The sequence below is a fragment of the Xiphophorus hellerii genome, chromosome 10, assembly GCF_003331165.1.
Source record: "Xiphophorus hellerii strain 12219 chromosome 10, Xiphophorus_hellerii-4.1, whole genome shotgun sequence".
Classification (NCBI taxonomy): Eukaryota; Metazoa; Chordata; class Actinopteri; order Cyprinodontiformes; family Poeciliidae; genus Xiphophorus; species Xiphophorus hellerii.
The window spans coordinates 3,393,553-3,410,248 of NC_045681.1; the positions used below are offsets into that span (position 1 = coordinate 3,393,553).

At 37.7% G+C, this 16,696-nt stretch overlaps 2 protein-coding genes across 4 annotated transcripts in view; one reads left to right on the forward strand and one right to left on the reverse strand.

Moving 5' to 3' along the window:
* Positions 1-1,102: 1,102 nt before the first annotated feature.
* On the reverse strand, positions 1,103-8,839 carry LOC116726871 (interferon-induced protein with tetratricopeptide repeats 5-like). The gene is made up of 10 exons (XM_032573796.1): positions 8,627-8,839; positions 7,499-7,681; positions 6,322-6,511; positions 4,318-4,509; positions 3,952-4,179; positions 3,244-3,385; positions 3,037-3,160; positions 2,805-2,958; positions 2,487-2,534; positions 1,103-1,472 (listed from the first exon to the last, which is right to left on the reverse strand). Exons 1-10 carry the CDS (start codon positions 8,629-8,631, stop codon positions 1,275-1,277), a joined length of 1,464 nt encoding a protein of 487 aa, XP_032429687.1. The 5' UTR covers positions 8,632-8,839; the 3' UTR covers positions 1,103-1,274.
* A 2,876-nt stretch (positions 8,840-11,715) lies between these two features.
* taok2b (TAO kinase 2b) overlaps positions 11,716-16,696 on the forward strand; it is a 35,243-nt gene continuing 30,262 nt past the window's right edge. For 2 of the 3 annotated variants that reach the window (XM_032573793.1, XM_032573792.1), the window contains exons 1-2: positions 11,716-12,277; positions 16,461-16,601. In XM_032573793.1, coding sequence (XP_032429684.1) covers positions 16,470-16,601 — 132 coding nt within the window. In that variant the 5' untranslated portion in view covers positions 11,716-12,277; positions 16,461-16,469. The remainder of the gene's footprint in view (positions 12,278-16,460; positions 16,602-16,696) is intronic. The other variant, XM_032573791.1, reaches the window with a different exon arrangement.

Consider the following 16,696-nt stretch of genomic DNA (forward strand, 5'->3'; position numbering starts at 1 on the left):
CTTAATGCGCTCCGTCATGCGAACAGGGACTAATAACGGTTTATTATCTTCTTCTTTTTTTTTTTTTTGTGCAGTGGGCCAGTTGAGGAGGTTATGCAAGGCGTAATCCGCAGCTGGGAAAGGATGTCTGTGGAAAAGAGGGCTGGAGGTATGTAGGTGAGGAAGCGTCTGGGTGGTAAAAGGTTTAGCATGAGCAGAGTTGGGAGTAACTAGTTACATTTACTCAATTAGTTACTTTAGTAATTTTTTTTTGAAAAAGAAGTATTTTTACTACCCTGTACAAATTTCTGGATTTTCTACCCACTGAATGAAAAACAAATATATTTTCACCAAAAATTGACCAGACAGACACACACCTGCAATTTTTGTTAACATTTTATTTATTTTTTATTGAAAGAAACTGATTTGGAAAAAAAAATTGCTTTTGCCTGATTTTGTTATTTTTGTTACAAAAAATTTTCACTTGCTCTGTCTAATTATGTATTTTTTAAATATTAAATGATTGATAATTTGATCAGTTACTCAGTACTTGACTAGACTTTTTACTCAAGTAATTTCTTGACCGATTACTTTTTACTTTTACCTGAGTAACTGGATGAGCCCCCAGTTGTTGTAGTTTGTTCATTTTCCCCCTTTGTGGACCACCCTGGCCCGTTTACCAGTTTCAGAACCCGACCAGAATCCCTCAGTGCCATTACCTTGAGAAACAATGAGATTTGGTTAGGTATAAAACAGGCTGTTAATGCCGAACAATGATCAAATGTTTCAAGCCATGCAAGTCACACAAATGGAGCAGATACAGAGTGACATTCACCGTCCAGCACTGTTTTTTTAAGTAAAGTCAATTTGTCAAATGTAAGAGTGTATGACTTGCAACATTTGATAATTTTTGACATGAAAGCCTGTTGTTTACTTAATTAAACCTCATTTTTAAGGACACTGGGGTTTTGGTCAGGTCCCGAAACAGAACTGGGTGGTAAGGTCTTAATCAGCTGCTCCCTGAAAAATGTTGCCAAACGTCACAGTATCCAAAACTAACTAGTGGGCTAGTTAATGTAACTAAACTAACTAGTAAATGTAACTAAATGAGTTACATTTACTCATTTAGTTACTTGAGTAAATGTAACTAGTTTACTCAAGTAACACTTCAGAAAAGACACAACTACGATGATTTAATTTAAAAAACAATTTCTTTAGAGTCATATGACATGTCTCAATTCAACATGTGAATTTCACATTTAAATAAATGATTATTTTAAATAAGTGGTGATAAATCAGTGCAGCTCCATTCGCAATTCCCACAGAGCATACAGGTACTTGCTGTTGTTTTCATCACAGTCCAGAGCTTTCTCATAAAGCTCTGCAGCTTTTTCTTTGTCTCCTTCAGCTTTGGCCACTTGGGCCAAAACAGAATAAGCCAAGCTGTCATCCTTGTCTTCAGAAAGGCGACTTTCTGCAATCTGCTTCAGCTTCTGCAGGAAAAGGTCATGAAAATATCAACTCATTGTGCAGAAGCAAAGGAAGACTCAAAGATGAGCTTTAATTAAGAATGGTTAAACTCTTGTGCTAGGAAATCCTTCTGAAGGTGAATGAATATTTGAAAGTCAGTTCTCTAGCTGCTTTTCTAAACAGACTGAATCTGGATGCGTTTCATCCAGTGGGCGGCGCCGGTTGCTACGATCACTAGTAGCCACACAGGCAGACTTTCATTCTATTGGCTGAGAGGTTGCCAGGCGACGGTGCGTTTTTGTTCCAGAAGCAAGCAGAAAATGTTTCGTAAGCGAGCCGATAGTCCGAGCAGAGACTAAGTCTGAGCGCGAGGAGAAGATTTGAGGACAAGCGTTACAACTTTTCAGAACAAAAGACATGAAATCCTGCTTTCAGACTGAAAGTGTGTGCTCTTGGATTATGGCAGAAAAATTCCCCCATACTTTTAACTGGATCGTATTTTTCCAAACTTTTATTTGAAAATATCGCTTGTTAATTATGTGTTACTGGAAGATTGATGCTTGAATACCGACTATAAAGTCTTAAAAATGCAAACATAAAAAAAAACTAAAATAAATTAGCTTGGTGGGACCCAAGTAAAGCCTGGTGGCCCGCCAGGCTTATAATACACTGGGGGAAACCCTGTATTTGATTATCTGAAGGACTTTAGCTTGTCAGCTGGCAATGGAGAGGTTGCTTTAATGTATTTTTAAACTGAACTGCATCAGAAATCCTCAATAAGGAACTGCTACCCATCATCATACCCAGAGCAGAACGTACTGGGTTGATACGTTCAGGTACAGGTCTATGTTAGAGTTAGCTATTATATGTTCTAATGCAGATCTACAGTGTTCTGGTTTACCTGAAGTGTCCCGGAAAGCTCATGTTCAGAACTTAGACCAACCTATGTTCTTCAAACTTTCCAGACATCTGATCTTGTTCAGAAGCTTTGATGGAAATTTGCTGTCTTAGTGATGTTTGTAGCACCAGATGCTCACCTGAATACACTGCTTCCATTCCCATGTGTTTTGTACCAGTTGTAGACCCTGAGGATTTACAGAGGAGTCAAAGAGGCATTACAAACCAGTCAGAGTTATAACAAGAGTTTGAAAGGATTCACAGGGAACTCAGACAGGAAGTGAAGAGGAGGGGAGTCAGAAAAGGGTCACAAATGAGTCAAAGATGAGCTGAGAGAGGAGCTCATTTTAAGGTTTTGATAGTGACGGTCCCCAGCACTTAATTTACGGTCAGCTTTGTACCACCTCCTAACATCAGGCAGAAGAAACCAACTAGAACAGCTTCAGCTCAGAACTGACCTCTGTGTAGTGAGTAATTGCTTCATCCTGCTTCTTGGTGTGATAGAGATGAAATTCAGCGTATCGCTGGTGAATAAGCTGACGATTGTGAACAGGCAGACTATCGAGTTTGTCTGATGAATTCTTGAAGCAATGCTGGAACATTTCCTCAGCCCTGATAGACAGAGAATTAAGAAATCCACATATCGGTAAAGACTGAGGCACATATTGTGTAGCTTTGTGTTTATCTCACCTGCTGAGGTCTTTCTCTTCTCCATACATTAGAGCCAGGTCTAGCCGTGCAAACAAAAAGGAAGGTCTAATCTTCACTGCCTTTTCCAGGTAAAGAATGCACTGACGTCGTAACTGTTGCACCTCTGTTGGAGGGCAGAACATCAGTAATAGGCCATGAATTTAAAAAACACACTCACACAGATCTTTACTTTGAACTCATGAATACTTTGCTTATCGAAATGCTGTGATTTCTGCTCATTAATCTTCTTCCTTTTGTAGCACAGGCCCAGCTGATGGTAGATGAATGCTGATGTGTTGCTCCTCTCCAGCGCTCGCTCCAGCAGCACAATTGACTGTTCAATATTTCCCTGTAGTAGACGGGAGAGATGGACTGTCTGAATGAGCTTTTTTTTATTTTTACACACCATGAAAACTTGAAGTGTGTGGGGAAATTTTTCAATTTAAAAGCAGGACTTCATGTCTTTCTTCTCAAAACTTGTAATGCTTGTACTCAAAACTTTTGCTCTCTTTCAAATATTCACAGTGATTTTTCAAACCTTTCTCCTTGTGCTCAACACGTGTCTCTGCCCGGATCAAATCTCCGTTTGCCAGTCATTTTGTGCTCAAGCTTGGAACCAAAAAGCTTAGGCTTATCGCATCTCCCACTGCTCTCCGATTTCTGGGCCATTTGGTGTTTATTACCACCCTGCCATTGTCTGTCGTCCATTTCTTCCTATCTGTGGGCCGCTGTGGCGACTAGGGCTGTAACGATTCCTCGAATGAGTTGAGTACCTCAATTATTTAAATTCCTCAAGGAAAATGTATCTGCCTCGAAGCTTCGTTAAATTATGTTTTATTATTCACAACTGCACTCAAAAGTTTGACTAGGGAGTGCAGATGTACTGTTGTTATAAGAGCAGTCTGCCACACCAACCTGGTAACGGAGGTATTTGCTGATGTAGCGCATTGCATGAGGGTTATCTGGGGCAACTTTCAGTGTCTTCTCCACAAGACTTTTAGCCTCTTCATATTTTTTCTCGACACCCAACTTCACAGCCAGCATGGACAGCAGAACCCCGTCATCAGGGCTGAGCTCCAGGGCTCGCCGAAGCTGTGTGATGGCAGCAGACTCCGTGGCTTTCTCAGATGCTTCTGGAGTATTCTACAAGCAGATCAGTTTGAAGGTTACACTCATATTTCACATGGATAATAAAACGAAAGATTCTCAAATGTAGGTCCCATGCTGATACGGCCTTAAAACAGCCATGTTTCCTGTCAGCATTTTGGCTCAACCACTAACCGTTTCTGTTCGGAAGAGGGCAATGGCATAACCGGCGTTCCACTCACTGTCATCTTTCTGGACCTCCAGGGCCCTTTCGAAACACTTAATAGCTTTGGGGTAGTGAGACTTAGATAACTTGAGGTAGGTCCAGGCTTTCTCTCCATACACCTCTGGATGGAGAACCTCGGAGGAGCTGTTGGGATATTTTTTCTGCGAAGACAGAAGAAGCAATGAAAATTCAAGGTTTCCAGCTGCAGATGAACTCAGCAGCAACAACCAGGGATCTCATATAGTTTGTGTATACACAACATATTTTACACACAACTTGAAATGTACAAAAATGATTGTTGTGTGAAAGTGTGCAGTCTTCCATGCAAACTTTTGACCTATTGTGACCATGTGTGTCAGCAGGGCAAACTTATTTAGTCGACAATAACAACCTACATAGCACCAACAGAAACACATTGATTCCATCCAGTGTTATTTAATTCAATTGCATCAAACCTGATGCCTTTAAAAACAATTTTTATCACATTTTGTATAAAACAGAATCCACTTTAGCACAATATTGTTAACTGCAAATGTCAAACATCTCTCAAACTGCTTCCTGGAAGGTTGAGGTACAGCAGTGGTTCCCAAAGTGTGGGGGGGCGCAGTGCCATTGCAGGGGGGGCGCTGGAAACAGTAAGGATGAATAAAGACAAAAAAAACAGTTGCACAAAAGTGTTTCACTGTAAAGATGGTTTGTAGTTTGTTTTGTTGCAACCTGAAGTATGAAATAAACTTCAGTGGAGTTTGAAAACAAAATGTGTGTTTAGGTTTATGTCTGGTTGAACGATGTGTGTGTCCAGTTGATTTTTTTTTCTTTTTTGGGGGGGATTTTATTGTAATCCATAGGGAGGCCCAGAAAATCTTTGGGAACCACTTGGTTACAGCCAGACTTTTAAGATATGCTGTTGAACCTGCATTGTACAGGCCTGAAGGCTGTTTGTAGATTCACCAGTGCTGAGCTGCAATGTCCGTACGAGGCTGCTTGCAGCTTTAAATAGGGTTCTGAGCCACGGAAGCAATCGGACAGCCAATACTAGGCAAAACTGCAAGTCCCATTGTCAAAATTGATCAAAACAGTCCAACAGATAAGCCACTGTGCAAAAGTTTTTGGTCTTGAATATTTCTCACCAGAGAGCCACAAACATTGCATTTGTCAAAACCAATCTTACCCCCTAGGATAATGTCTGATCCAAATAAAACCAAGCACAATATACTCTATGCAAGAAGCAAAAAAAAAAAGTTAGAGTGGTGGATTTTTGAATTTTTGCCCTACTAGAACTTAATAACTAATTAAACATCGCATTGCACGTAGCTGCACAATTCAAAGGGCTATGCGTTTGAAACTGTAAAATATTTCCTTAGTATAGCCAACTGCAAACACGATATCAATCATGTCTAATTAGTTTTTGTCCACCACTCGGTGGCGCTGTAAAATTGTGAAATTTGTTGCACAAAAACCTCAAAAATCACCTGACCTCAAAATCTTAACAAAAATCACAGGTTCATCCAAATGAGCTCAAATCTTCAGGATGCTTTCTTTGAATTGATCTCAACATTTCACACTCTCCATGTCTGGCCATATCTTCATATGCCTCTCTTTTTTTCTAACGTTTGACTTTAACACAAAAATCTGTGTCTTTCACAATCCATTCACAATCCTAATGAAAATGCTCACATTAGTTGAACACATTTTGTTATTCTTCTAAATTTGGTAAGAACCAGGGCGTCTTTGTTTGAATAACACCAAACCAAACTTTCACACTGAGTGCTCTTAATGTTTAATGTTGCTTTTTGTATTTATACTTCAATAGAACAGCATGAAAAAGGAGACTGAGGCAGCATTTCTGGACCGGACTCAGAACCAGTCTGATCCAGAACATTACTTCTGCTGCTGATCTCAATGGGACAGAGAGTTATGCCAGGCCTGAGCAGGGTGGGGGAGTGTATACCGCTGTCATGGGGATGACATACCAAGATGTCCTGGGCTCTTTGGTAGTAGGTCTGGGACTTTGTGAAGTTCCCCGTGTGGTAATTCAGCCAGGCCAGATCTCCATAGGTCACGATAAGCCGCCTTTCACTGTCTTCTCCATAGACCTCCTCGGTCGTCTGCTGTGATTTGAGGAGTTGTTTCAAGGCCTCATCTGGCCGGTTCTGAAGGTATCTGAAAACAAACGATGTGATCAAAAAAGTATATATTTAGGGTCTATTTAAAGAAAGTTTCTGGCCTATTGCTGTGATTCTGCAAGAGGAACAAAGAAAACCAAGAAAATCCCAATCTGACAGGATTGACTTGACTAAGTATTTCTGTGTAATCTTGTAAGACATTCTTAGTCTCAGTGGGATTTTTCTGGTAACATAAAGGTTAATAATAATAATAATAATAATTGTCCATAATTATGAAACTAAATGACATTTACAAACCTACTTAATGACGCTGTGTATAGACTTTGGCCAATATTCCCTCAGCAAAAAAAAATACTCTAAGTGTTGCCTTGATTCTTTCATGCATGTTTTAGAAATCCTTTAATCTTCCATGCCAAAGCCAGAGCAGACCTAGCAGTTTTCATGCTTCTGAGATTCTGCTTCCCATAGCAGCCCTCTCCCATCTCTTCCCCACTGAACTCCTTCAGACTAGCCAGCAGCAATTAGCAAACACCTGGTGGCAGAGCCGGCCCAAGTCTCCATGGGGCCCAAAGCAAAATTGGGTTTTGGGGCCGTCCATTTCTGCTAATGATTTGGATTGCTGCAGTCAAAAGTCAGATGATTAGGTCATCCACACACTTGCTATAAACTTCTTGCATTTCTGACAGTGCTGTTTACGTTACTGTTTACACCTGATTTAGCGATTTCCTGAATTGTTTGGAGATCGGTGAGCAGCCGACCCTTACATGTGAATCATCTTAACTACCTCAGCAAAGGTTTAAAAAAATATGCCTCTGTCCTCTTCTGCTGTCTCGTGAGAGATGTTAACGATAGTCACTCCACTGTTACCAACTTAGTGACTTTCCTGCTATATTTAGTGACATTTCAGACAAAAAAAATTGGTATCTGAATTGGCAGTTCAGGCTTTTTAAAGATCGTAATTAGCAATTGGCCAGAAAACTGCAATCGGTAAGAGACTGAATCTGGAGGAAGACGTCTAACATACCTGACGTAAGCCAGAAGGCTGTATGAGAGAGCCACAGCACCGGGACGACCCAGCTCAAGAGTTATGTGCTCTTCCAGTCGAGTGCTCAGGTTGTCAAGTTCCATGTCTTCCTTCTTCAGATCCCAGGTAAAATGACTCTGCAGTTGCTGGAGCCTGGAGAACAGGACACTGCTGCTGCTGTCACTGTGGGCGTGTCAGAGGCAGAGTTAGTACTGATGGTGTTTCGGCACATCTGAACACAGACTGAATTTATTTACTGAGATTAGGTTTGTTCACTTCTACCAGAAAGATTTTGTTTAAGGTGTAGCCTTAAAATACATCCACAAGTGTTCCTCCAATTAACTAAAGTGTGTCAGTTAATCTATCAGAGGTTTGTCCAAAAAGTTTAATCCAAGTCCAAGTCGTACAGCTCAGCATCCCTGATACTGACCAAACTTTTGAATTAATAAAAGCTATCAAGAATGTCAAGAATAACAAAATTCAAAGAACTTTGAACAGTTTTTCCCACAAGCTACCGAGTGATCTGAGTAATGCTGTTGGATGAAGGTAATGTTAGCTAAATGATGACTAGCTAACACCAATATATCACGTTAAGCTTATTACTGATGACATGTTCAAAAGTGGGTAGTACTGGTTACATTCACTTGAGTAACTTTTTTAGGGGAAAAGGTACTTGTGTGAGTAGTTTTACTGCACTGTACTCTTTTTGTTTACTTGAGTAATATTATAATTGCTACGCAGATTCATTCTGCATTTAAAGAAATAAACTTCAGAGATTGGAAACATTAGATTCTTAACGTTAGCTTTAATACATGAGCTAATGTTTATGCAAATTTGAACAACTCAGCATTTTATACACTGTTTACATCCTTATTGTTTATTTTGCACTAATAAACGTGGTTATTTTATGTGAAAGGTTTGTTTATGTATTTATATTAAAGTAAAACATCGTTTACTGTTCTGGTTTCTCGGCATAACACCTGTTCTCCATCACCTCCGCCCCTGTTAGTGAGATTGAACTGTGGGACTGATCGTTCATCAATTCGTCACAGATTACGCACAATTATAAATACTAATGTCTGATTCATTTGAGTCTTAATGAAATTCGACCCTAGGAGACACACACACCTCATGATGATGATGAGTTCAGTCTCCAGGACAGACCCTTCACTCCTCTTCAGAAACTGAATTATCTGAAATCAAATTTAAGATCGCGCTGGGAACCGTTTCACTGATCGGTCCGACAGAGATTAAACTAATGCTAAAGCTCAATGTTCGCTTCTAAAGAAATGAAAGTGAAAGTAAAGCTCTGGCGGTGCCTCCACTAACGCCCTAAATAAACTGAAACTGAAGCAACATTTGCGGTGATGCCTTCACTGCCAGCTGTGACAGAAATAAACTTTAGATGAAGCTGTAGGGATGCCTTCACTGACTGCTCTGGAATCCAGAGAATTACAGCTGCAGCACATTTGGAATATTTCCATCAGACAGAATCGTCTTTCTGTCCTTGTGATGTTATCTACAAGTATTTATTTTAGTTTCAGAGGATTTTTCTGTCTTGCTGTATTTTTTAAAATAAAACCTTTGACTTTCATGTGGTGAAATGTTTGAGTTTACTTTTAACGCAATAGTTGCTAGGTAACGGGGCTGGGCTCAGGTGGGGTTGCTAAGTAACAGGGCATGAAATGTGACTTAACTATCCATGTTATATTTATACAGTAGATAGAGGAAGATTAGGGCCACTAACTTGAGTAAAATTTCTGTATTTTCTACCCACTGAATGAAAAACAAACACATTTTAACCAAAACATTCACCAGACACAGACACACACCTGCAGTTTTTGTTAAAGTTCCATAAGTTTTTTGGAAAAATGTTCCTTTGCCTGATTTTGTTATTTTTGTTACTTATATAAATTATTGTCATTTTCGTCCTTAAAACGGCAAAATGTCCACTTAACTTTAGAATTTGGTCTGATTATGTAATTTTTAAATATTAAATGATTGATAATTTGATCAGTTACTCAGTACTTGAGTGGACTTTTTCTTGGACGACTACTTTTTACTACAAAAACATATTGAAGCAGTGCTACTTTTACTTGAGTACAATTTACCTGTGAGTTTAAGTTTAATTCTTATGAGGGAAGCAGTGACAGGTCAGAAAGGATTGTATCATTGGGTGGATAACGTTTAATCACTTTAAAAAAAAAACTTATAATCTAAAAAATATTGGAATCTGCTTGGATTTTTTGGTGGAGGTAATCTGGGGCTCGCTTGTTTTGTGTGCATATCCTGCATATCCTGTCTGCTGAAATGGAAAAACATGCAGATTACACCTTGTGGATTACATAAACAAGCTCTAATCCAGAGAAGTCATGTGTTATTGCGCTGAGATAATTTCCCATCAAATCAGTCTGACAGATGGGAAAACTCAGCGTCTGTCAACGCGACAGGAATTACCTTTAAATCCCCCTAACTAGTCACAAAGGTAATCCAAAGAGTCATTTACAGGAAATTAATAAATTGTGACGTTTCTCATTATGCAACAGCATCATGGTATAGCGTCTTTATTCCTTCTGGGTATCGGTTACGTAATAATCTGTTCATCCAAAATACAGGTTTTGAAAAATAGATGGGTGGAAACATCAGGAGCAGCGTAGATATATTTTATTATAATATATTATTTAAATAAATGGTGTGCCATCCAGGCCATTTATCTGCAGAACCAGAACCAACCATGGAGAAGCAGAATTCAGCTTCTATCCACCACAAATCTGGAACAAAATTAAAGAAAACTGCAAAACAGATGAAACACTCAGTTCCTTTTATTCAAGGCTAAAACCCCAGAGGTGCTTTTAAACCATAATAAATATAACTTTGACCAACGTTTTTGGTCACTTATATTGGTTAAAAAAAAAAGTTACATGGTTACATGTGGTTCTTCTCAAAATGAAATATCTGTTATTCTGTTGTTTATGCGTTTTGTATGTTTGCACGTTTCTTACTTATTTCTGTTTCAATGTAAAGCACTTTGGCTCTCCTAGTGGTTTTTGAAATGTGCTAAAGAAATTAAGTAGATTGATTTTTAAAAAATGTTTTACAATGTTAAGAACTTTAAACTCGCTGAAATGTGCAATACAAATAAACTTGAACATACTTGAAAAAAATCCAGTAATGTAGTCTCTAAGGGAAACTTACGCCACTACACATGCAAACAACTTGTTCTGGGAACAACTGACAGATAAGATATATTTAATTTTCTAGTTCTTGGGTGCCTCACCCCCTTCTGATGCAGCCCTGGGCAACCGCCCATATCAAAAACCCCACTGTATGCATGTTTTCATTTAAAATGGTTAGTTTAAAATAATTTATGTGCATTACATTTAAATTAACTATATTATAGAATAATTATGAGCGTATTATTTAATTAGAATCAATTATACAATTATTATAATAAAAAAACATATATTCAGAGGTGGGTAGAGTACCCAATAATTGTAGTCAGGAAATCGCTTTTGATAAATTAAGATATCTGGTCAGAGCAAAGACCTATAAATTTAAGGAAATATGGGACACCTTCATGCAATTGTTGGAAAGTAACCAAGCTGAAATGAAAGAGTAGAGTGGAACAAAATAAAAGAAACACCTAATAATATTAATATAAATATAACTTATATTTATTAACAAGACAGTGATACCTTATTTAGGCATGATAGCTGGATGATTGAAACTTTATTTTACTTGTCTGTATATTCATATGCTTATTTAGCTATGCGTACTTTTTATCCCTTTATTTTTAATGTATTTTTTATTGTTAGTTATACAAATTTTTTTTAGCTAAATCTTATTTTATTTTATGCTCTTATTGTTGATTGTGAATGGGAATGTTCAGCGTATGTATGTTTCCTGTTTCACATATGCAAAACTCAATACAAATATTGTTTTAAAAAACTAGTTACTACTCAACTCTGTAAATTAATAATAAACTAATAATTGGTTTGTAATATAATTTATAGTTATGCTTTTATTAACTATGTTATGTACAAAATATAACATGCTAGATTTAAAAATAATGATTAGAGTGAATGAATTCAATTAATTTAATGTTTTTTATACTTTTTCGCTGAATGATCTCATATTTCCCTGGTGTTTTGATGATTTCGCCTCGGCCACATGGGGATACTGTTATTGGACACCCGCCTGCTTCTCAACCCGAGAAGAAGAGCACTTCCGGTTTCCTCTCGGCTCCCGCCCCGCTCCGCCATCATGAAGTCCTGAACAAAAAAACGGATGAGAGCCGAGTAAAAATGGGGATAAAACGGAGCGGAGAGGCAGCTCACCGACAGCGTTAGCTAAAATGTCACTGCGAATCGGAGTAGGGAGCGGAGTGGCGGGTTTTAATGAGCCGGTCTCCCGCTGAACGACGTCCTCTATCAGCTCCGGCCGTTGACGTTATTCGGTTAGCCGCTGTGCTAACAGCAGCACCGGAGCCTTGGCCCTGATTTTTCTCCCCATTTTCTCCGGCAGGGCAGCTGCGCTCGTGGGTTAGCTGGCAGTCAGCTGGCTCCACTCATGTCAAGTAGCAGAAAGCTGCTGGGAGCACCGGGATGGCCGGGGGTTTAGCTACAACCGCGACGGGCAGACGGAATGTGGGCTGTTCGTGTTGAATAGTCACCAGAGCCGAGGAGGAGAAGGGAGGACAGGGGAGGGAGAAACCAAGATTTTCCTGCCAGGCCAGTCAGCTAGCTCCAGGGCTAGCTACAGTGGATCCCAACAATCACGGTAAGATTTGATATAAATCATTTAAACTGCTGTAAAACAAAACAAATGTTGCCTTTCTGAATCATTGTCTATTGAATGTTAAGAACGGACACTTCTTAGGATATTTACAGTTTAACCAATATTTTACAGGCTTTTTTGCAACCATATTTAGCGTGTCACGATAACAAATTTTGCTAGACGATAAATTGTCTTAGACATTATTGCGATATACGATAATATTGCGGTTTTGAGACCATTTTCAAGGAATATGGTTTGCAATAATATATTCTAAAATATTAATAAACTTTAAATTCTAATGAACATTTAACACTGGAACTGAAAGAAATTTAAATATCCAAAATACATAAACAAAACAACAGAAACAAATAAAATGAATTATAAAGTCTTTGTAAACAAAATTATCCTTCAAAATGGCTAGTTGAGACGGAAACACCAAACTGAAGACTTCTGACATCCAGTTTTTGGTGGAAAGAGAAAAACAATAAATCATGCAAATGGAAATGATTGAGTTTGTTTTAATTTATCATGTGATTAATTGATTTACTCCTTGACATAGGCCTACTAGTATGTAGGCTTGTCACAAGAACAAATTATTGTGCTTTACGGTAATATTGTAATTTTGAGGCCATTTTCAATTAACATAATAATAATAATGACTTATTAATGTAAGTATGTCCAGGTAAAGGTAAAAAAAATTACATTTCTAATTTAACTGGATCTGGAACATATTGTAATACCCAAAATAAACAAGCAGAACAACTGATACAGCAATAATTTAAATTGGACTTTTGAATTTAGACAGGGAAAACCTGACTGGGTTTTCAATGATATTAGCATCTCTTTAACGATTATTATCCAAATGAAAATTATTGCGCTCATTTTAATTTATCACTCATTTAATTTCTTTCTTATTCTGATTGGCTTGCTGGTATGCATCTTGTTTTATTAAACCCACCCATGTTTTACATGCAGTTAGAAATATAAGAAATAAGCTTTTACAGAAACCACATCAGTGCAACATAACTCGTCTCTTTTTTTTGTTGCCTGCCACCAGGCTCTTAAAAAATAGATCAAGACGGCTCGGCGTTGGTTGCAATATTTAAACAGCTTCTCATTTCTACAGGGAACCAAGCAGTTCCTCTTTGACGGCAACAAAACAACCACAGAATAGCATCAGATGTGGCTTCGTTTTGAAGTTTGCATTCAAAGCCACTGGGCTTTAGAGCTATTGTCCTGTTGGAATAAAGCAGAAATGGACTCACAGAATCAATAATTATTGTAATTATACTCCACCTTTGGCATGCTAACGCAATAATCAGCCTGTCTGATGGAGTCTCACTTCAGTAGATGCTCACGCCTGTCATGGACAACAGTGTCCGAGATGCTAAAACTACATGAAGCACAGATGAGAAAGAGAGGATTGCATGATTTTCCAGTAGGATTATGCAATTGCAATTAGAGCTGCATGATATTAGGATATATATGTATCAAATGCTGAGACCATTATATCATTTGGAATAACTTCAGAGTTGGGAAGTAAAATTTCTGAATTTTCTATCCACTGAATGACAAAAAAACACATTTTAACCAAAAATTCACCAGACACAGACACACACCTGCAGTTTTTGTTAAAAGTTTCATACATTTTTTATTGAAAGAAACTGATTTGGAAAAAGGTTCTTTTGCCTGATTTTGTTGTTTTTTGTTAGTTATATGAATTATTGTCATTTCTGTCCCTAGGATACCAAAATCTTTATATTTTTGTCTGTTTGATTATGTAATTTTAAATATTAAATGATTGATAATTTGATCTGTTACTCAGTACCTGAGAAGACTTTTTACCAAATATATTTTTTCTTTTTTCTTTTTTTGAGTAATTTCTTGGACGGCTACTTTTTACTTGAGTACAATTTTTGTCTACTCCCTTCCGAATAAATAACAATTTTTTTTAGCTCTTTATTCCAATGGACATAAGACATTTTCTGGCATTAGCTTCTGATTTTATTAGTTCAAACACCAAATATGCTTTAATATGCAGTGAAATCTGTCTACTTCAGACAGTCTACAGACTTCCTTAGCTCCGGTTTTGGTGATTCAGCCAATGAGCACCAAGGAAAGTAAATACAGCTCCGGGATTGGCTGCTTTGTAACTCCAGCTATTAGTATGTCAAGTAGCATTGTTACCACCCTAAACTTCAATGTATGTCATTAGGATTTTATGTAATTGACTACCATAAACAAAATTCCATCAATGAAACATGGTGGAGGAAGAATCATGCTGTGGGAATGCTTTTGTTGTTGTTGTTGGGAAGATTGAAATGGGAATGTGAATGAAGCTAAATGAATCAGAAGGAAATCTGTTGGATGCAGCAAAACACTTGCTTACATAAAGACAGAGCAACAATAAAGTGCTTCACATTAAAGCATATTTATGTGTTAGAATGTCCTAGTCAAAGTCCAGTGGAGAAAATGTGTGTTCATAGATGCTTTTTATCCAGTTTGACTGAGCTGGAGCTGCTCTAAGCTGCTAAGAATGGGCAAAGGTGCTAACATAGAGAGCATGGTGCCGCTACAAAGTGTTGGATTAAAAAACAGCATGCCACACTTTTCAGATGTTTTTAAAATTTCTTAACAGTTTGTGAGTCCATCATAGGAAATTATGTACTCACATAATGCATGTCTGTGGTTGTAACTTGACTAAAAGCATCAGGGGTGTGAATGTTTCTGCACAGATATAGATTGATTATTGGTATTAATAACTGATCATATGATAGCCAACCATGTTTCATCAAACCAGTCAGGATTTGAGGATAGCAATTATTTGATACATTTTGCACATTTCATCTCTGCATTTATGATTCTTTAAAATATTTTGATTAAATATCATATTTGTTATGTTATAAATACGTCTGAAACTGTAACCTTTTCTAACAATGTTTTTCTTTTGCCAAGTTAAAAGTATCATATAAAGTTTGAACAGTGACTGAAACTAAATGCTGTTATCTAGTCTCTCAGAGCCAGGAACATGTTTTAAAACTTATCTCTAAGTTTTAATAAAACGTTTTAGGAGTTGGTGACATTACAATAAAACCATTCATGGTGTATTACACCTTATCCTATCAGGATAATAAATCAGTCGTAATTTAAATGTGGTGAACTGTGCCACTTTAACCTCTGGTTACCTTTACAGAGTGGTTGTTGGCTACAGTTTCATTTGGTTCAGGGAAATCCTGTGGCCCAACTGCTCTGCTCTGTAGGAAAATCCTCCAGCTTTTACAGTTTTATCCTAATCAGAATACAGCAAGGAAAGACTTTGTCTAAATAATTTACTGCTGCGTTTTATCCTGGTTTCAGTTTTATTGTGGAAGAATTCATTCTCCTTCACTTTTCCCACATTTTATCACTTTACAGCAACAGATTTCAATTAATTTTGTGGTAATTTTATGTGATTTACTGACACAAACCTGGAACTAGTACTGACTGGGTCTTAAATTGTCCCAGAAATTATTGTGGTAAATGATAATATTGTTTGTTTTTTTAGACCATTTTCAAGTAATATAATAGTAATGTCATAATAATAATGCAAGAACACATTCTCAAAGATCAATTAACTTTAAATTCTAATGAACATTTAACACTGGAAATGGAAGACATTTAAAATATCCAACATAAATAAAAACAACAACAAATAAAATGAATTATGAAGTCTTTGTAAATAAAACTGTCTTTCAGTAAAAACGGCTAGTTGAGACCGAAGCAGCAGACTGAAGATTTTTATCATCCAGTTTTTGGTAGAAAGAGAAAAACTATAAATCATGCAAATGGAAATTATTGAGCTTGTTTTAATTTTTTATGCGATTAATTGATTTGTTGCTTATTTCAACAGGATTACACACAACCAAAACCATAAATAAAACATGAATCATGATGTCTTTATGAATAAAGTTGCCCTTCAAATCGGAAGTTATTTTAATTCATCATATGATTGTTTATTACTAAGTTCATTTCTTAAACTTCAATCCTCTAATTTGTTATAACTGCTTCAGTTTTCCATGTTTTGCTCCGTTTAAACGCGTAGCAGACCTTTTTAAATGATTTTGTAAGCCGTGTTTCCATCAGAGGTGTTAGCAGTGCGTTCAAACAGCAGACGCTCACGCCGCGTGTGTCCTGCGCTCCCCACCAGGCGCTGGCCATGCCGTTGAGTGTGCGGGCCGGGAGCCTGAAGGACCCGGAGGTGGCGGAGCTGTTCTGCAGGGAGGACCCCGAGAAGCTCTTCACCGACCTCAGGGAGATCGGCCATGGGAGCTTTGGCGCCGTCTACTTTGTGAGTTTGTTGCTGTGTGTTTGGATGTCTTGATGTCTCCTGTGTCTATCTGTGCCAAATCTGTCACATGAAAGCTGGTCTGATGTTTATTTACT

Bases quoted from the DNA above. Each gene is read 5' to 3' on its own strand.
- LOC116726871 (XM_032573796.1), bottom strand. The intron at 4,180-4,317 runs GTTAGTGGTTGA...ATCTGCTTGTAG, and splicing joins CCCTCTTCCGAACAGAAACG to AATACTCCAGAAGCATCTGA. The intron at 2,959-3,036 runs GTGAGATAAACA...TCTGTCTATCAG, and splicing joins GAAGAGAAAGACCTCAGCAG to GGCTGAGGAAATGTTCCAGC.